The sequence below is a fragment of the Python bivittatus genome, unplaced genomic scaffold, assembly GCF_059951505.1.
Source record: "Python bivittatus isolate LINGU-HERP-01145 unplaced genomic scaffold, Pbiv_v1 ctg000400_np1212, whole genome shotgun sequence".
NCBI lineage: Eukaryota > Metazoa > Chordata > Lepidosauria > Squamata > Pythonidae > Python > Python bivittatus.
In genome coordinates this window covers 7000560-7022261 of record NW_028277073.1, presented here as the reverse complement: position 1 = coordinate 7022261, position 21702 = coordinate 7000560, and the positions used below count along the sequence as shown (strand labels likewise).

The window sequence follows — 21702 nt, the reverse complement described above, 5'->3', positions numbered from 1 at the left end:
GAACTATTTCTGATATAATAATTCCTTCTTAAGATTTGGAAATGTTGTTTTTGTTGATGCAGTTTAAAACAGCTTTTGCTTATTTTACAGCCAGATCACACTGTTGAGTCATACTCAGTTTGTCATCAACTACAGTTGCAAGTTCTTTTTCACGTGTAAAATAGCCATGCCAGAAATTCTGCATCTTATACCTGTGCATTTGATTTGTTTCCTAACTGGAAAGCTTTGCATTTATCTCCATTAAATATAATTATTACTTTCAACTCCTTTCTCTAGAACACCTTGAAGTACCTCTTCCAGAACATTAGTGATCCACCCATTCAGTTTTGTGTTATCTGGAAATTTGATATGCATTCCCTTCTTATCCAAGTCATTAATAAAAGTTTAGAAGAGAAGGCCCAGCATAGATCCCTGTGGTGGCTCACTTAACACCCTACTCCAGTTTGATGAGGAACTACTAATGAGCACTCCAAATCCCACAAATTTCAGTATCGAGCCCTCCTGATCAAGCCTGTCATGTTTCAGCTAAATCATCTTGTGCCAGCAGTGCATTATCCAAGTAACACAGACCATGATCTCAGAAATTAAACCTCTCCATAATCAGTCATTCACTTGTAATGTTCTTTTTTTCTCTTTCAGTCTAGTCCTCTGCTATGAGAATGTCACCAAGCTTTCTTCTGAGAACTTCAAGGTGATGCAGCTTCAGTTATACAGATTGTCTCATTTGTCCCTATGTAGACTTCATGAATCTTGGTAGTTCCTCTGTCACATTCTTGATCCACATTAAATGAAATGTTTTACAGAAAAAAAGAGCTGCTTTACTGAAACTCATACTGGTATCAGTCCATTTCCATACTCCCAAACCCTTGAAAGGAATACCAAAACCAACATCATAGCAAGAGCTAAAATAATTTATTTACTGAACAGACTATTCAAACGCACTGGAACAGCAAAAAGGATAGTCAGTGTCTCTTTTTGAGACTTGTCCTGACCATTTCCCCACATAATTAACAGAGGAACAGCTGTCAAAATGCACACTCAAAAACAATCTAAATATAGGAAACAGTTAATAATTTTCTGCCCTCCAAGTGATCCTGTCCTATTAACACATCCCTCTTCAAAGCAACAGCTCAGGGCTAAAAAGTATGGCTTTTTACTCTGTCCTCCAAGAATTATATACAAGAAAGGTCCAACTACCCAGTCAACTTTCAGTTTGCAAGCTCAAGGTCAGCAAATCAGGACTGTTGAATTGAAATAATATCCCTTCCCCGCTGAGCAAACAGATTCTTTTCTGAAAACTGATTACATCTCCTTAGTTACAGAAATCACACCATCCTCAATCAAGTGTTAAAGTGGCTAAAGAAGAAAACTAAAGAGATTTTATAAACACATTTTACTGGATCTGGTGAAAGAAACATAGCTCTGGATTATTTTATCATCAGCATTGTGGGAAAATGCAAAATGAAATCACTGAAACTTTTAAAATGGAGCTATATTAGTCCTTGATCTTTCCACATCAACAAATTGCTACATTTCAACCTAAAGAAGGTGTGAAGCCCAAAAGCTGTTCAATGGGTTTGTATCTCCATTCATCTGCCTCTAGTTCTTCCACTAAGCCAGCAAGTTTTTCCATTCGAGCAACTTGCTGATCTGTAACAGAAAATTAAAAATGGTTTGCAATCAACTTTCAGTTAAGCCTTTTAATGTATTATAAGCCATACATAGTGTTTTAGAGCAGACAATTCTTTTATCACAAGAAAATTAACTGGTTAGAATCCACACAATTTAAATTGTATATATTTTTATTCTAACTATGATTCACAAGACATTATCAATCTACAAGACAGGATAAAAATATTAAAAATAAACAAGTTCTGTTTAAAGATCCTCATATTTACTTTCAATTGCAAGAAAATAAATGTATTATTCCTACTGCCCCAGTTCTAAAACCTGCAAAAGCTCTTTTAGATCTGGCTTTATTCCAGCTATACTGCTGTTTCTCTTAGAAACTATCAGCCAGTGAGAATACTTCAGATAGCCTCTGCATAAATAGAATTTGAAAAAAACCCTTCAAGCCATGAATATCAATTTTTAGGCCAAAATATCTGTTCTCTAGAACAACTGTACTGCGCGTGAGTCAAAACAAAAAAATCAGCTACGAGATATCCTAGCTTTAATATCAAGCACTTTAATATACAGTGATATATTATTATCTTGTCATCTGCTACAGCTGGTATATCACAAGGAAGCTAAAACAAAGTAGTTGTATTACACTGAGGTTCTTCATATCTCTTATTTATAAGATGCTTTTCATTTTGTCAAAATTCTCAAAAACTTCAAATATACTAATCGTCCAATAAAAGCGATAAGAAAAACAATAAAAAAAACCAGTGTTAGAGCAGTTGACAATGAATTGTGACAGAAAAATTGAAGGGCTTGGGCAAAAGCCATATTTTTAATGGCTGGTGGGGACATTCTAAGTTGAGAGAGTGCACAATCACAATGGGGTCATATTTCCTCAGACCACTATTCCAGAGCGACTGGACAATCTTATCTATGGGGAAAGTGGGATTTTGTTTTTCTAACATGGCCATGTTAACATCAGGCTTGTTCTACCAAACCTTCTTCAACAGATGTCCACTGACATCCTGCATTTAGCCATGGGAAATTCTGTTCCCAAGGGAAGATAGGAAACTCTTAAAGGCCTTAAAGCAGTGTTGTCCAAACTTGGCCACTTTAAGATGAGTGGACTTCAACTCCCAGAATTCCCCAGCCAGCATGGGTTGTACAGCATGGCTGGCTGGGGAATTCTGGGAGTTGAAGTCCACTCATCTTAAAGTGGCCAAGTTTGGACAACACTGCTTTAAAGGGAATTCCCTATTAAACTAAACCTGAAGTGTCAACAGTCTTAATACTTGGATGGCATGTTTATAAATGTACTAACACTTAAATGTATTAAATGTTTATAAACATGTATAAAGTTGTATGTATGTTGATAAATGCAATAAATATTTTGAGATGGGAAATATTAATAAAGTTTCAACATTGCACTAAAATAAACTTAGCATGGGGGGGGGGACACCTAAGGCTTCCCTGACCCCAAGGAAAAAGATCTAGAAAATCTTGGCTTCACAGATATATGTAACATCATTAATAGTTAGGTGCCATTGATTCAGATTAACCAAATGCTCTCTATCTAGAGTTGTTTTTAATAATAATTCATAGCTGTTCCAAGGGCACTCAAGTAACTATCTGGAATTATCCCATCCAGACACTTTATTTCATCTTTTCCTTTTCTCAGTCTTGAATAATACCATTTTTTCTAATTCATCATCTCTCACCCCACATGCCTGCAGTATGGGAGTTTCTGCTTGTGATCATCACCTCAAGGCAACAATCAGCCTTTATTTGGTTCAGAATGTATTTATGGCATTCAAAACCATAATTCAAAGGCAACTATCTTCTCAATGTCTAGCTTTCAAATCCACACAGAACCATTCAAAAGACCTTTGTTTTAATGATTCTAATCTTTATTGCCACTGAAATATCCTTATCCTTATGAACTTGTCTATATTTTTCATTGCCATCTTGCCTAGAATTAATCTCCTCTTTATTTCTCTAGCACATACAACCTAACAGTTGACAGTGAAAAGTGAAGGCAGTTGTAGATAGCTGACAAAAACCTTGTCATCTTAATATTTAACCCTAACCCAAATTTTCCACTTTCCTTTTTTCACTTTCACTATGAGTTCTTTACTTTTTGCAAAGTACACTTTTCCAATTTCACTATGTTTTGACCTACTTTGATTCCAGCTGTCATCACCTTCAAAAATAAATTTTATACTGACTTTCACCACAATCGGAGCACTATCCTGGGTAAAGAGTGGTCTGGGTAAAGACTATTTACCCCGCTAATGAACACTTTGGGGGTGTCACGTCAAACAGTTTCTCCCTGGTGAGTTTTAACTCCTTACATTCTGTGCTAACAGAGGACAGATAAAGCAATATCTCAATGCAAGATCAACCATACCACTGTGAGGTGGTGGTGGTGGTACTAGCAATGTGTATGCCTTATTGTACTCTTTTTTTTTTTTTTTTTACATAGGTAGGCAAACAGATTTTATACACAACCATTAGCCTTAACATATTCTATATTATGGCATACTCTAGAGCAGTGTTTCTCAACCCTGGCAACTTGAAGATGGCTGGCTGGGGAATTCTGGGAGTTGAAGTTGCCAAGGTTGAGATACTCTGCTCTAGACCTTAAAAATGCCCATCTCTCTGTGGGCCCAAAAGATATATACTCACAAAATTGAAGATTTGCAAGAGACTCTGACTTCAGAACAGCCATCTAATAAAGCATAAAATTTACTTGACTGAAGTATAGCATTTTAAAAATTCTTGGCCAATCTCTCTGGCCACAAAGTATGGCTGAAATAGTAAGTGATCAAGTTTCCTACAGAAAGACTTAATCTAATCAGATAATTTCTTCCACAGAAGTATAAAGCTATTTTATAGAGTTCTGTTCCATCTTGATAGCATTTCAGAAGCAAGTAACTGATGTCCAATATACCATGTGAACCAAGAATGAGGAGGAACAGATGATGAAGCAAGATGAGATATAAACCAGATGACCGGGAGAGAAAGATAGCAATCTTTATTAACAGCGAAATTATGGCTCACAAGGGTTTCTCCTATGAGTGCAATGTTCATACCTCATTTTATGAATACAACAGCATCAAGTAATAGAAGTTACAAACTTATCTCCTCAGTAAGTAAACCATATAGATAAAACATTGTTTTTGCTTTTCTATTGCACAAGATGATATTGTGACAATAGGTTCACTAGACATCTACTAAATTTCTGTTCTGTTCTGTTCTCTTCTCCCCTACCCTACCCTACCCTATCTTGCTGCTTTCAGTAAGGTACTTCTATTACTTTACTTCATTTCTGTAGCATACACATCCACTGACACAACAGAGTGTGTGAGTTATTTACTTACCATGTTTCACTTGTTTTAGTGTGGATGCAACTTGATAGCTGAAAACAGATTCACAAAGGAATCGTTCTGACCCATCTGTAAATAGAAAAAAAAACTAGAAAAAAACTGAGTCTAAAATATTTATGATCCTGAAAAGCCTTCTAAGACAGTCACCAAGAACAATAGTCTTGTTTTTGTACCAAGGATGTAAACTGACAAGTGTCTGGGTTTGTACAGTAGTGAGATAAACCATATCAAACAACTGTCTGGAAAATCAGAACAATGCTGAACCAGGCCAACAGTTTAGCCTCCTGTCCAACAATGACTAGCCAGCTGTCTCCAGGAAACTCCGTATATGCTCAACAGCCAACACCCTTTGCTGCTGTCATCTTCAAGCAATGGATTCAAATATATCTGGCTTGCACCTTTTTGGAACAGTATGCTGGATTCTTGGTCTAATCCAGCCATTTTCTGATTGGCCTGCCCTGCCCTGCCCCGCCAGCCCTGGTTAACAGACATGAATACTTCTTCAGTGGCTCAGTGGTGAATTGGCTGGGCTGTCCTTGGTGGCCCTTAGCATTATGGAGGGGTGATGTGTTTAAGCACTGACATCAAACCTCAGGAGGTGTTGCTGGCTAGTGGTCCTGACTGGCATTTTGTAACCAAGATGAGATGCCTGGAGGAGAGCTGCCATCTTGCCTTCACTGAATCCTGAAGCCTGGAAGGGGAAGGCAGCCATCTCACTCCCCTTACACTGCAATGGGACTTGCCGGGGCCAAAGCAGCTGAAGCAAGCATAACGTCTACCATCATACGGCAGCTTGAGGCTTTTCAAACTTAAGGCTGATGTTTCAGGTGAGGTTGGAATGGATTTTTGGACTGCAGACCTTCATCCAGACTGGGTGGATTTTAATGCACTTATTGAGTGGCTGAGGATATGGCTGTTTATTCTTCCCCTGAGTGGGAGATGAAAGGGGGATGGGGGCTTATCCTAGCTTTCGAGTGATTGTTCTGTTGCTTACCTCTCTGCCTCCCCTGGTGAGAGCAAAGTGTGAATGTGACAGAGAAAGCAGAGGAGGCTGGCAGTCCATACTGAGATACTGAGTGCTAGCCAGAAGCTTCCTTGTGCACTAGACCCCAGCTCTATGGGGTGCCTCAGGACTTGACACCTTCCCCATTTCTTTTTATCATCTATGTGAAACTGTTGGGAGAGGTCGTCCATCTATCAGCATGTGCAATATCATCAGAATGCCGATGATACTCAATTGTATATATTTTCCTTGGCCAAAAAATTAGGTCCTATTCCAGTGTCTAGAGGCTGTGGGTGTCTGGATGGGGAAGAATAGGCTTCAGATCAACCCTACCAAGGGACTCACAGCTCCTACTCAAACAGCAGGAGGCAGCTTTGGCCAGGAGGGATCAGGAGGCCCTGTTCATTGTTACTCATGCCTTAATCATTTCCTGATTGCACTATTGCAGCACGTTTTATATGGGGCTGCCCTTGAAAACCATCCAAAAGCCACAATTGGTCCAGACTGCAGCAGCTTGGGCAATAAAGGGCTTAAGTACGCCCATGTAATACCAGCACTTTGCAAGCTGCACTGGTTCCCTATAGGCTTCCAGGTACAATTCAAGATGATGGTTATCACCTATAAAGTCCTACAAGGCACACAACCAGTTTATTTGTGAGACCACCTCTCTTTAAGGGTATTGGCCTGTCCACATGCTCCAATAGGTAGGCACGCTTCAAGTCCTTTCTTTCAACAATGGGACTCAGGAGGTACGCCTTTTCTATTGCAGGCCCTGCTCTCTGGAATGATCTTCTCCCTGATATATGTTTGGCCTTGACCCTGTTGGCCTTTAGAAAGGCATTTCAAACCTGGCTTTTCCTTGGATGCCAGGGCCAGAATGACTGGAATCCCATCTCCAGGAGGGGAGTTCCTGATCACCTATTAAAAATTTCATATGGGCTTTTTCATAGGAACTGTATATTTTGTTTTCCTTATCTTTTGATTTCTTGTAAGCCACCCCATTATTGCAATGTTCGAGTTGGACAGCCCTATAAGTGCTGTGAATGAATTAATGAATGTATAATGTTAAACTTGGTTAAAAATAGCCCAAACCTATATAAATGATTGGCAACTCAGATGATATAAAACATCCCAGATTTAATTTCCAGCAGCTCCCCAAAGGGCTGGGAAAAACTCCATCTGAAACCTCAGACAGCCATTATTAATCAGTGTAGGAGATCATACAGAGCTAGATGGATGATAGGGTCTGACTAGCATAATATGAGACAGGTCCTTACAGCCATATTATACTGAAATATTGGAACAAAAACATTTCATGGTTCTTGCATACGGTATGAAAGAAAAACAATGTCACTTCAATCCTCTTTAAATAAACCGGCAACAAATCTCATCCTTGCAAGAAAAAAAAATCATGTCACGGATACCACCATTTAAATTACAGTTCAAGAGGCCTTCAAGACTGCTGCAAGACTAGCACACTATCTGTGCCCAAGAACAGGAGAAACTCAAGGTCCTGAAAACAATAAATTCTCCAAGGAACTTTTACTTTGAGGGATGTTATGGGTCACTCACCCCTAAATGGCAAATCACAGCCTGCCAAGCTGACAACAACACAGAGAGACCCAATAGTACATGTTGAGGTATCTCATATAAGGAATGAATTGAATTAGCAATGACACCAACCATTCTTTAGTTCCTATTTTCATTCACAGACATGAAATCTAAGCTAATTGATTTAAGCCAGAGAATTATCTTGTTACTCAACTGTCCAATTCAAATTCTCTCAAATACAGGCTACCTGCTACTTGGCATTACCAACTGACTTTCAGAACATGCTATTATACAATCTCTGGGACAAAAACACTAAACCATCTTTATGAGCCTGGTGTCTTCCAGATGTTCTGAATTGTAATTCCTATCATCCCATTCACCACAACTGCTTCTGGAGGCACCAGTTTCAGAACTGGTTGTCTAAGACAAGGCTGGCCAACCTCTTGACATCTAGAAATCGCTTTTAATATGTGGGAGGGAGGGGAAAACATCAGTGATATGCCAATGATATCTAGTAGGTAGGAGACCCAAACCACATACCAGGTGTTTTTATTTTTTCTGATTTTTGAGTTCATTCTTGGGAGTTGTGGTTTTTTTTCAGTTGTAGTTAAAAAATTCTTTCAAGCCATATGCTACATTTTCATGTCTTGCATATCTAAAAATGGTGGAAAATGGCACTGCCCATTTTTGGAGGAAGTTCTGGAAAGAATAAGCAGCTTTGGACTACAGAGTTTGTCTAACTCTGTTCTAAGATGTAGAACAGTCACATGACTTGTTTGGAAATTACGCACCACACTCCCCATTTTGTTGAGGGAATCTAAACAAGATAGCTGGTAGTGGCTTTCCCGGATTGCATTTGCATAATAACTCTAGATCTTTTCTTGGAAAAATAGAACCATGAATCACAAAAAACAGGTTTAAAACTGCGATGGTATTTGCGCAACGGGGAACACAGGTTTCCAGTGTCCCATCTCTACCTTGGAGACATGAACTAGAGGTGGAAGGTAGGAATCCTCAGCAGAGCATCCAAGGGCATCAATGTGCCCGTGAAAAGCCTGTCTTGATGCCCGCCAGGTTCCTTGCCCAACAAATGTGATTTTATTTAGATTAATTTCAAAAATGAATTGGAGGCTTACCTGCGGCAAACTAGCAGCCTCAAACACAATCTTTATTGAAGAGTCTGTTTTACAGCAGAGTAGCTGAAGCTGGGAAAGCAGCTGTACATAAGCAGAATCAGCTGGCAACGGTGTTTTTGCATGTATGTACTGCCCTCTATAGTAGAGCCCAGGTCAGCTGTTTTACTGGTACCAGCTCAGCACTCAGTTCTTCAGGACTCATTGACGTTATAGTGCTGGCTTACTCCTACTCCATGAGACATGAGAAATGATTAAGCAGGCAAATTTGCCTGTGGGGCCCTAACTTAGGCCAGCCTTATACATCCATAATTCTGCTGACACTTAGCTGAATATTTGCCTTGCAACTTATTATTATTCAGCCTGCTGCAGGAGCTTCTGATATTTAATGCTTAACACACTGTCAATATAACATGAGTTGATGGGTCTAAACAGGGCAGTGTCCTGCTTTTCTCAGGAGGTAACTGTTTGTGAGGGACCAGGAAGAACCAGTGTGAAAGCTTGCGGCATAGTGGGTGCTGAACTATGACTGAGGAGACCTAGATTTAGCCCTAATGCTCAGCCATGGATATTTGCAGAGTGATTTTGGACAAGTCACTCACTCGCAGTCTGAACTACCTCACAAAGGTGTTACTGCAGGGATAAAATGAAAGAGAATTCCCATGTAAGCTGCCTTAAGCTCCTGGACATAAATTGAACAAGCAAATAAACAACCAGCAGCTCGATAGTCTTGGGGAAAGTTAGCCATAACATCTAGGCATTCATCAGTTCTCTGGCAGTAGGAAAAGTGAAGTGTACAGGGGAGGGCAAAACATGCAACCTTTGTCTTTTGGCTTCCTCCAGTTTATTTGCAGTTTTCATGAAAAATAAAGACATCCTTGTTTGTCTGTCCCATCACATCAAGAGTGAAGGATCTTTTTCGGCTGGAAAGCCACACTACTGGGTTGGATTGATGGTAAAGTGATGTCCTGCTGGAGCTCAACTCACATGTAATCACACCATAGATATACACTCATTTATGAGGCCTTGCATAAATTGACAACTCTAATCTAAACCCAACTACTGCCTGGGGCAGGTGGAGACAGACTTTGAGAGAATGCCTAGTTGATTCTCCCATAAAATCAATCCTTTCCCCAGATTAATTGTCGAAAGAGCCCAAAGAAGGGAAGCTCTGCTGCTGGTTGGGGAGGGCTTGTGGGCTGCATCTGCCCTATAAACTGGAAGTTTCCTTTCCTTGGGCTAGCAGCTCTGACATAAAACTGACACCCAATGTTCAGATCATACGAATGCAACAGCTCAATACAGTACCACATCACAGTGGGGACAGATAATTCACTTAAGGCTGTGAAATGCACAAAGAACAAAGAGATGTTTGTCATCACTGAATGTCAGAAATGGACATAATTCAAACACAGTGAAATATCTTTTAAGGCTGTTTATTTCAATGGGATTTCAGCGTGCTGATGTTCTGGTAGATAGTTGCCCACTCTCTTTTTGGATTCTGCCACTGCTGGTAGAGAATGCAATTTAAGGACTCGGAAGAGTTCAAATTACACGTGTACATTTCTAGTCCAAAACAAGCTCCATCATCACAACAGAGAGCAATTTGGTTCAGCAACCAGTTTCTGCTAACGTTTTTTAAAAACTTACTTCCTTGTTTGCTTAACAAAAAAAAAAGCACATCATGCAGGCTGTTCACCAGAAAGTCTTGTAATTTCTGAAACATATGCCCATGCAGAGCGACCTGTAATTAAATACTCTTAAAGTCAGATTTTTACAGATATGAAATAACCTGGAATTTTCCACAGCATGTCTAGCAACCACAACCTGCTATCCTACAACTCACACTAAATAGCTAATTATACTTTCCAGACTAATGAAACTCGTATACGAATAAACACACCTATTAACCTGAAGGTGAAATAATCATCACTTTAATCCTGATCCAAAAAGCTACACATCACCACTTGGGAGAAAGCTACTGGCAGAAATAAAAAGAGAGTTTAAGGCCAAAGTCCAAAGAACTGTGCATCTAATTTTCTACAGATTGCTTTGAACTTTTCTTTCTCAATCCGTGTTCTTCCTTGCCACATAACTGTTTTTCAAAACTAGCTGAACTGTTTCAAAAGCAGTTGGACCACAAGCTCTCACCACATTGAGGTAGGGCATGGCAGATACAAATATTGCTACTGATAACAAACGGGTATTCCACTCTGTAATTCTTGTTCTGGCTAAATCTTCCCTGCCGGATCCTCCTACAGGGTCAGACACAGATCCTAGAATAGTAAGCACAGGCAGGACCCTAACAGAATTTCCTGCATTGGGTGAACAGGTTATCAATTCTATCATTACTTTACGTATCTGCATAGGCAAGTCTCCCAACACAGGCAGAGCAACTTTACTAGTCCAGCCAGGATGGTTAATAGCAAGCCATTGTTTAGACCAGGTCAGTAGACAAACCAGAATGTAAGGCCAGAACATGCAGAATGGAATAACAACTAGATGCCATCACCAACTACTCTTGATGAAGTTTAGTTTTATCCAGTAGTTATAAATTACGCCCCACCCTTCAAACAAACTTTCATAGGAAAGTTTTTAAAATAGCAGTAATAACATAATGTATTAAAAATCCCATCATTGATAAAACAACAAGTAGATGCTATACCAGTCCTAATCAGAGCGAAAACACAAAGTAAACATGCTTGAGATTTGGAAAAGGCCTTCTTGCATTGAAATAGTATCCCAAACGAGTACTAGGCAAACTTCTACAGCATCATGAAGAAGGTTGCTCTTGTCCCCCTTCTTATCAGCTATGGCAAAACATCTAAAGGAAATCACCATTACTTAGCATTCTGTTAACACAAAAAGCCATTGCAGTTATTCAGCACCAGCAAAGGGTATTCCTAGTTAGCCAACACCAGCCCTTCCACCTGGTACCCTCCAGATGTTTTACATTACAAATCTTGAAATTCTGAGCCGGTTATAGCCAATGGTTATGTTGGTTGGAAAATATGGGGGTTACTATCTAACACATTTGGGATTTTGTTTTAATATTAGTTGCAACTCCTAAATGACCTTTAAACACATCCCACATGTAAACACTTTATTGTATATAACTTGGAGGCTAGCAGCCCACGGCTGACTGAGGGTTACTTATCTTTACCCAGAATGAGTCACACCTGGCACATCAGATATAGCTAGTAGAAGGATCTGTGTCTGTGGATGCTATTTGTTTTTTGCAATAAAGGTAGATTATTTGTATACATCATCCATTAAAGTAGGGAAGGCAATCTAACTCCCTCCAGATGTTGTTGAGTTATATGCCCATCATCCCTGACATGTGGCCATGTGGCTGATAGGAATGGAAATCCAACAACTGGTATATACAGTTGCCTACCTTTCCCTTGGGAGAATGCAATTCCACTCAAAACTGAATAGAAGAATACCCACATGCCTCCTTACAACAGCCAAGTAGCTTGTTCTGATGTTAACACAAAGAAAAAATGATGTCAAAATCTCTTTTGAAAAGCTTGTTCAGTGTAATGCCAGTCATCCAAACATGTCATTTCACAGAGGGCAGGTGCACAATCTTAGGAAAAGAGGCAGCTGCTTGAAGGAGTTGGAGACAGGTGCCACACTTGTTCCCCTACATGCTCCAAAGAATCTTTTTGCCCTAGAAGCAGAAGCACTGCACAGCCTCATGGTCTAGTCTTGCTGGTTCTCACTCTCTTCTTCCCTCCCAAATAACTATTGATGCCATTGTAATATCCAGAAGGAAGATACTGCATTGTGGAAGACCACACTGCCCATTTTATTACTTTGTTCCACTGCACTATCAGGTTGTTTGCAGTGCTACCTGTTACCATTTCTGTTGCGACATGCGTTTTACTTATTTGCTTCCTTCTTTCTAGGCAAAGTACTTCCTCTCTTCACACAGACCTAATTCATATAAAGAGGAATCAACTTGATCTTAATGATCCATAGTACCTTCTGCATGAGAAGTATAGACATTTTCCTGCCTGCCTGCCTGCCTGCCTGCCTGCCTGTCTGTCTATCTTCCGTTTATACATAATGTTAAGTCATAAAGTTGTCTGCTTAGTTTTGGCTTAGTACATTGCACCAATCCATCTATTCTGACTTAGACTTATATATTAAATGGGCCACTGTGATTCATTTAAAACACCACGGTTAAAAATCCTGGCATAGTGAGGCTGTTAACACAGCCAAAGCATTAAACGCCACTATCTTGACTTACAAGCCAAAATTATGCAGAGCACTTACCTTCTAACATTTCCCCGGCTCCTTTAGGGTATGTAAAGAGGGCTTTCTGTGGTGTGGCAAGATCTGACACACTAAACCCAGATCCAGTCACAGAGCTCCCACTCACTCCACCAGCTGATGATGATGAAGTAGAGGCTGCCATTTTGCCCCCCCTGAACCTGAATGTAGAAGAAAGAAAAACAAATCTTAACTAGACAGACTCCACCACAGTACAATTATGAATCAACCAAAGAACATTTCCCTTTCTATTAGGGCTTATTTTTTTAAAATTACATTGTTTACAGATTCAACAACAGTGTTGTTCTTGATTAGCAGTCCCCAAGTCAAGGCCCCCCAGCATTTCTGGGTTGATAGGCACGTCTGGAATTTTGAGAACATGCTTTGGGCTCTATCAGAAAATGGCTGCTAAGATGAGACAGGCAGTCACAAAGGTCCCATTTACCAAAAGGCAAGTTAGCGAGGTTCCCTCATATCATCTTACAATATCCATGTTTTGGGGCTGCAACCTTGTGTCATTTTTACTTTCTATGAATGCCTTTGTGGCACATATGAACATCAAAAATATTTTTTGTAAATAAAGATTATGTTTGAGGTCTCCTCTTTGCTTTGCAGCGTGCTAGCTCCCCATTTAGCCTTTTAATATTTCGCTCCATAATGCCTGTGCTGCTGTTCAGTTGGCATCTGTTAAAGCAATCAATGGAGGGTCTTCGATTTCACGTGGTCATAGGAAAAGATGACAGTTTACCTGAATGATACTTATCAGAGGCTAGACATTAACAGATTTTTAGTAGACATTATCTTGGATAAAGCATCAAGTAAATCAAATTTCTTTTAACAGGGGAGAGAGGTAATACAACCCTTAAGGTAACTAGTCTTTAATACCTAAAACTGGCTTCTAATCAAATGGTTTAATTCCAATTTTTTACTTGGAAGAGCATCAGCATATTTATTGTATTTGAATGGATTTTATCTTTTCTGTAAACCGCCCAGAGTCGCTTTTTAACAAGATGGGCAGTGACAAATTTGATATATAAATAAATATATAAAATCAGGATATTTATATCAGACCCTTCTCTGTCCACACTTCCAATTAATTTATAAAACCTGTTTCTAATAAAAATTCATGTAATTTAGATGCTTGAATTATTATATGGGATGGAGGAATGTTAAAAGGAAATCTGAGACATTACCCCAGTTTTAAGTAAATTTGGTTTAATGCCGTGTGCTACCAAATCAAGGTACGCTACAAAACATAGATCACATAATTCCAACATAAGTCTCCCTTTGGGCCAGGATTAGTAAAGTGTTTAGTTGCAGAGATTATGTAAACTTTTCTTCCTTCTGGATGCTATCCAGGAATAAAATTCTAGGGCTGATTTGATGACATTGGGGTGGAGAAGGCTTGATTATACTAATGAAACAGAGCATAATCAAAGCCTCAATAGATAGCAACACCTGGCTGACCCAACTGGGCTTGGAACCTAAGCAGGGTTGGACGTAGGTAGCATTTGGATGGGAGACTCAGAAAATATCAGGGTAGACTTGAAAGTTAAAAAAAAAAAAAATCTCAGGAGAAGGCTAACCACTTCCATACTCTTACCACGAAAACAATATGGAAAAGGCCACCAGGACTCAAAGATGACTTTACGATTTTTACTAGGAATCAGAAGAATTATATCCCATAAAACCAGAATTTAGCTTCTGCAAACTAGCAAAGAATCTGGATGCGGAAGTGAATTGGATTGCTGAAAACTTGTTTGGTTATAAAATATACATAATGCGTGAGAGAGGTGATCGCTCATGTGACAATTGCATCAAGTTCCCATTGTTTCAGTCAATGCAGAAGCTTTCGTAATACGAAACGTTTAAATCAACCAACCAAGGTCATGCTCCTATAACCCAATTTTATAACACTATTGTAGTTTTGCAATTTCCTCCAACAGAAATAGATACTAAACTAACAGAAATGAATTTCTTGTATAGTCCAGGATGTGGCCTAATAGCCTCGTAATGACATATTAGGAATAAGTTATTATTTACTATAATAAATAGTTAACAGGGAGTTGCAAACTTTGGGACCCATAAAGCCCCCCAAGTCAGGTGAAGTAAAGCAAAGGCCCCATTCACACTTGCCTCCATCTAGCACATCTAGACTATCCACTATGCACAGTTGAAAAAGCGATTGGGGATGAGGGAAAAGACAATATAGTAAGTGGAGCAGATAAACATGAACTGTGCTGTCAATTAAAAAAAAATGAAAGCAGATTTATATTCATACTGTCAGGTCAAAAAAAACAAAACCCTACAGACAGCAAAGCACCTTTACAAAAGAAGCTACGCCATTTTGCCTTAGAGTTCAAGTTTCTTTAAGCTCATAAGACGAGAGGAGAAATGAATGAAAGCTACACCTGCTTCTATGGGCCTGGGTGATATAAACCCATTCATCATCCAGTTCTTACGCATGCCCAGGAATCTTTACTGGGTGACAGGCAGAGGCTGGGACATTTCCAGCTTCCAATTTTTCATCCCTTTGTTCAGTATCCTGAGCAGAGCCAATTTATTTCCAACAGGCATTTTCAGAAACCAAATGCAATACAAAAGTGTAACCATAAGGTGGCACCCAGGACTCAGAAATCCTAATCTTCATATCTTGTAGCACAAATTCCAGGGCAATTTCAGATTTGGGGGATGTTTAAACTTTCATCCAATTATAGCTTATATGGTTGCTTCTCAGGCTGTTTCATTCTATTTATCCAAGCTATCAGTTGACAACAGCATGATTGTTATCTTTATTTTTTAGTTTTATTTAAAAATGAAGTAATCTTTTGGAATGCACAATCCAAATAAGAACAAAAATTTAAAAAAAAAAAAAGCAATGCCCTGGCCTTCCCGAAGTGCTGTTCTTTTGTCTGATCTACCCATCTATCGTAGGCAGACAGGCATAGGAACACCACTGGAACTCAAAATAATTTGTTATGATTGTGAAGTAGGAAACAAAAGTCATTCAGAATTCTAATGGGAAATTCATGTCACGGGAGCTTTTCATTCTATATATGAATACAGGATATTGATATTTATGTCAAAGGAAGATCAGGGAGGCATCTTATATTTGCAGAATTAAATACTAATAAATTTATTGTAGCCACTGTGAGCTTCAGGTACAACACAATGCATGCTTATTAGAAAGCAACTTCGTGAAAGCGGTATTCAATACCCCACTAAGTCATTCCTTCTCCCAAGGAAGACTTGCTTGCTCCATTTAAAAACAAAGTTCCCAGTCATGCTTCCCCTGCTCAGCTCCTGAGTTCTTCAAACAATCAAATGAAACACAATCTATAAAGAATTGAAACAAGTGAAAGAGAATTAGAAGTGAAAGAGAATTGATCTCAATTGTACAACTTTATTTTCATTATTCAAAGAAACTTTTGATTCAATTTCTTGAATAGGTTGCCAGTTGCTTGCTTTCTACAAATTAACTATCAATGTTGGCATGACCGAACATCATCTAGGAAGGGAATGGAGCTAGGATGCATCCTTGCCCTATTGTTATTTTTTTATATCAGTTCCATAAAAGGACACTTACACAAAACAGAATATCATCCCACTAAGTGTACAAATGAGCAAAGAAAATAACTGGGACAACTGCATACAAGATTACTATCACCGATACCAATACAGTTAAGCAGAAGGGTGGAGACCTTGGTTCTCTTTAATAAGGATTATGTGCTTTAAATTAACTTTAATGGAATCCAGAAAGTTAACCAGAAACATGAACTAGTGGCATATTTTAAATATCTAGGGGTGATCTTACAATTCACAAAGATGAAGAAGATTCGTATACCTTAAGTTTCTCAAAATGCTCAGAGGATTATATTGGCTAGGGTTTCTTTTAAGCACTAGACGCAGTGAATACAGTACATGGTTACTGAGATTGTGACATGTCCCCTACGCTGTTCAGTTAAACCCATTAATTAGTTTGGCTGTGTTTGAAGTTCAATCCAAATTAGAGGAAGTTGTTCCAGGTGGCCTATAGCAGCCAATGAGGCACTTTGCACTGAAGAGCAATTGACCAAAGTTGAGACAATATATATCATCATGTTTAATTATTGGTTGAAGCAAGCACTTTCTGCACAGGATTTAGCCTCTCTAATCTTGATGGACAGTCACTGGTTCCTGTCCCCCCCACAAATGTGGAGTGGAAGAAAGGTTGTTATGATACGATATACAACACAGTACCATAGGAAAAAGACTTTTTCCAAGTAGTAGAAAGAAGCAGAACCAACTTCAGAACAGTCAGCAGAGGAAGTGCTGTGGGCTGTTTTGTACATTTCTTGCTACATTTATCAGCTACTTCGGTACACTACCTCTTCAGCCTTTGTGCAAAACTCTTCATGGCCTCAACAGAGATTTCTGTGTCAAGAACATACCTCAAATGAATAGGCCCCACCACCAAAGTGTGTGCGCATGGGGGAAATCTTTCCAGTATCACTGAGCAAGCCAGGCACATATATTGACATCTTTGTTGGATCACAATAGGGAGAGGGTCAACTGCCATGCTGACTACTTATAGGGCAGAGAGTGAGATCCATTATTGTGCCCAGCTACTTTACTGTCTTATTAGTAAATATTTTTACCCAGCAGATATTCTCACCCCTCATTTTTTTGCCTAATTTGAGGCTATGGGTTTATGACAACTGGAACAGATCCTCAGTGAAATGAAATGACTAGCAAAGGCATCAAAGGCTAACAAACCATGAACATTTGGCCACAGTTGTTGGCAAAAGGATGTTTTATTTCTTCCAGCTGCACAGTCTTCTCCAAAGTCCTCTTGAAAGGATTGGAGGAGAGGCATTTCCAGAATACTGTGAACTACAAATTACCTGATTGAAACAGGAATGGAACTGCCCAAAATCAGAGAACAGTAATTCTGCATATTCTCTCATGGTTGCAGTGTCCTATCTCACATTATTCTAGAGATTCTTACACAAAAATAATGACCACATTCCCAAATCAGTTCAGAACTACAGTTTGCACAATTTCCTGGCCATCAACTGTGCTGGCTGGGGCTTATTTTATTTTATTATTAAATTTATATGCTGCCCATCTCCCCCAGAGGGTGACTTTGGGTGGCTTACAATAAAAACCAAGGCAATAAAAACAATGAAAATATAAATACCCCCTGATTAAAACACAAACAACAAATCAATAAAAGCAATATACAAATCAAGAAGATGGGGGAAGCAGTATCAATCATCCCACGAGCCAGTTCCAGCAATGAGAGCCCCCATCAGGCCCCCAGGCCATCCGGCATAGCCATGTTTTTACACCTTTTTGGAAGGCCAGGGGAGTGAGGGCAGCCCATACCTCAGTTGGCAAGCTGTTCCATACAGCGGGAGCTACAGCAGAAAAGGCCCTCTTCCTAGACCCCACCAGCTGCACATGAAATATAGCTGAAAGTACAACTATGAAAGCTATATTACAAAACACATGAAGTACTTACCCATACTAGCCACTTGCCTTCAAACTTTTTATTTCAAGCCAAGTACAGTAAATGTCTATGGCTCTGCTAACCAACTGAAAGCCTTTATAGAATGACATAGCAGAAAGGACTTCAAGGAACAATACTTAGTATGAACAGTTTTCCTTGAGTAAAAAACAGGACATATTGAATTGTATGAATTTACCTGTTTATTAACCTTTAATCATAACTTGATTTCCCAAGAGTCCTGGGCAAACTTACTAAAACAAATAAAAACCTAACATACTGAGGTTTTGAGTATAGTAATTCTCCTCAAAAATCATAAAAGTAACGTAAAACAAATAATCAATGTTTTCAGAGTTGCCAATTTCATTTCTTTTCTCTCATCTGTCCAAATATTATTCATAAATGAGAAATTTGTACTTCAGGCAAACATGTGGTAAATTCTACAAGGAAGCCAATGTTGTTGAAATAAATGTCCCTATTTCCCAAGTGGCTGAAAGTCTGTACCCATAGCTTATTTGCTGGATTTTTTCCCTGTTCCATTCTATTATCTTGCCTGTACCATATTTCTTTGTATGTCAATTCATCATCTGCTTCACCGATTTTGCAATTACAAACTGAAGATTGTTCTACCTCTTTCTTCCCAAACAAGATTCTCGTCTATCAGGGTCCACGAGAATATCTCACTAAAATATTGCCCCCTCCCGACCATTTCTCTGAGTAAGCAATACAGCTGTCTTAGAAAGAATGCATATGTTTCTAAAACCAAATTGCTGTCTTTAGGAAGATATTTGACATGCAGCCCATGAAATACATGTTTCTTCTTTCAACCAACTTTTCTTTCAGGTCTCTCAGTTTGATGCCAACATCTATCACACAAGAGTTCCATTCTTCTATAACTTTTATTATGTTGTTGAACAGAGAGAACTGACTGTGCAGAAATCAGAGCCAGATTTCACCCAAAAGATGATTCAAAGAACACAAGAATTGCCTTTGCAGATTTCTTGGCTAAATTTGCTACCCTGATGTTTCCACTGTCAGCATAAATTTGAACCTTTTTTGTTTGAATACAGTCATTAACATCTGACTTGCCACTATACATAAAAGAAAATGTGTGTCAGTAGGTCTTCTATAGGTCTCCACTGAATGAACGTTTGCATTTAGGAGGCATCTCTCTTTTTCTTAGTGAGCTGCACTGCAGAAAGTTATGGTCATGGAGTACAAATTAAAACACATTTGAGAAACACAAATCTAAGGGGGAAAAAAGTTGTGCCAATATTCTGGGCTCAGTGTATTCCTGACAAGGGTTTAAAATTTAAACCATTTTTGCCCAGATAGGTATCCATCAAGAAAGTTCAATTTCCTGATGCAGGTTCTAAGATACTGCTACCACCTGGACAGATACAATGGGTGGTAAACATAGAAATTATTGAGGCTTTCATGACTCAAACATTTTGCACTGACACAAGGCAAGACTTCTGCAGTTTCTGTTGTTGTCACTTGATGGCCAGGTCTGCTTTGTGGGAGTTGGAATATTTTTCTGGTTTGGGCATGTGCTGGTGCCTAGGTTAGGTTAGGGGACTAGAACTGGGATGTCACCCTTACAGTAACCAAGTTTTATGTCCCATCTGAAGCTTCATATTAGTATTCAACATCATTGTGGGAATATAATGTTGGATCAGATGGACCTTTGGTCCAATCCAGCAAAACTCTTATTATTAGGGATATGCAACACTCCAGAGTCAAAGCAGAAAAGATGCTCACCTGTCTCACCTGTCAGTGCCAAGGAAAATACATGCTTGGGTTAAGGAGGCATCAACAGGATGCAATACACTGCTTTGGAGTAGGAATGGACACTGTTGGCACATCCATATCTTAGATACATGTTTTCTTGGGTCTGCATAGCCACCAGACTGTGGATCATCTTCTTTGCTTTGGATCGGACGTGTTGCTTATCCCAACTTACTATATTCTAAGTTTCTCTAGGTCAACCACAATCCAACTTCTAATACAAGGATATGCAATATGTTGCCTTCAAATGTTGAATTTCTTCTTTCATCAGTCCTAATTAGCATAATTTGAAATTCAACATTTGGTCATTAAATTACTTACCACCAATCTAATGTAACAGCAGCCCATATATTTTCATCCAACTATATTAAAATGAGTGCCAACACAGTATTAAGGGACTGGACCAGCACTGAGGAGACCCTGGTTCAAATCCACCCTCAGCCATCAAAGGTTACTGAGTGACTTTGGGCCAGCCACTATCTCTGAGCCACATCTACCTAAAATGGTTTGTGTGTGGAGGGAAGAAGGGGGAACAGGTCTTCTATTGTACTTAGAAGTGCATAACAAATAAAAAAAAATATTAATGTATGACATTACTGCACCAGATTAAATACATATATGTTGAACTGCACCTTGCTCATATTTAGTCAACAGAATTTCTCCCACTACTTTCAACGGAGCGTTTTCCAAAACACTTACAAAAGGCTACAACCAACATCCCACCAAACCTTACAATGAAAAAGGCAAAAGATCTGGGAGGTGAGAAAACAGATGCAAACAGCAGACAAAACCAGGAAGGTAGAAAATCCCCTCCAAGTCTACTCTCTTCCATTCTTTATAGCCTCCAGTCCAGTAAGTTAGAGAGAAAACCCAGTTTGCAAATCTAGCAAAATAACGCAACTGATTATTTGTAGTTTTGGAAAGACCATGGAAAAGACTTTGTGTGTGTCTAACCCCAACCCTCCCACCCACATCACACCAGCCAACAAACGGGTATTCGCTTACGTGCATCTGCTGCTAAACTGCGAGGAACCTCGCCAAGCAGAGCAGCAGACCCTCGGTGCCTCCCTCCCGCTTTTGTGCCGCTGCTGCTCCACCTAACCAAGAAGAAACCTGAAGCTTCAGGGGCAACATAGCTTGTTACGGTTACCAGGCGTCCAGATTATCCAGGGCTATCCCGTCCCGCTCTGGCCGGTAGGGATGAAGAAGTATCGCGATAGGTCTCGAAGAGGAGGCGGGGGACTCGGAGACGGAAGCAATTCAAATCCGACAGGATCGAGCCGCTGGTCGGAAGCAAAGGGGCGGTGCTTCCAAGCGATGGCTTCTGCTATTGAAGCGCGCCCCTGCCGCCTCCTGATTGGTGTGTCAAAAGAGGGCGTGGCCAGGAAAACCAATAAATAGAGAGGCGATAGACACGGAAACGTTTAGAGGTGCAGGTTGGGGTTGTGGAGT

General features: G+C 39.5%; 1 protein-coding gene across 2 annotated transcripts; it reads right to left on the bottom strand.

Moving 5' to 3' along the window:
* Window positions 1–890: 890 nt before the first annotated feature.
* ANAPC16 (anaphase promoting complex subunit 16) lies at window positions 891–21556 on the bottom strand. Of its 2 annotated transcripts, none has more exons than XM_007428624.4 (4): window positions 21401–21556; window positions 12978–13135; window positions 5004–5078; window positions 891–1650 (listed from the first exon to the last, which is right to left on the bottom strand). In XM_007428624.4, the coding sequence occupies exons 2-4, from the start codon at window positions 13117–13119 to the stop codon at window positions 1535–1537; spliced, it is 333 nt and encodes a 110-aa protein (XP_007428686.1). In that variant the 5' UTR covers window positions 13120–13135; window positions 21401–21556; the 3' UTR covers window positions 891–1534. The 2 variants fall into 2 exon arrangements, with proteins under 2 accessions (XP_007428686.1, XP_007428687.1); XM_007428625.4 differs by having other exon boundaries at window positions 21256–21508.
* Between the last annotated feature and the right edge of the window lie 146 nt (window positions 21557–21702).

Bases quoted from the DNA above. Each gene is read 5' to 3' on its own strand.
- ANAPC16 (XM_007428624.4), bottom strand. From the start codon at position 13,119: ATGGCAGCCTCTACTTCATCATCATCAGCTGGTGGAGTGAGTGGGAGC. The intron at 5,079-12,977 runs GTAAGTGCTCTG...TTCTATTTACAG, and splicing joins AGCCGGGGAAATGTTAGAAG to ATGGGTCAGAACGATTCCTT. The intron at 1,651-5,003 runs GTAAGTAAATAA...TTTCTGTTACAG, and splicing joins ACTAAAACAAGTGAAACATG to ATCAGCAAGTTGCTCGAATG.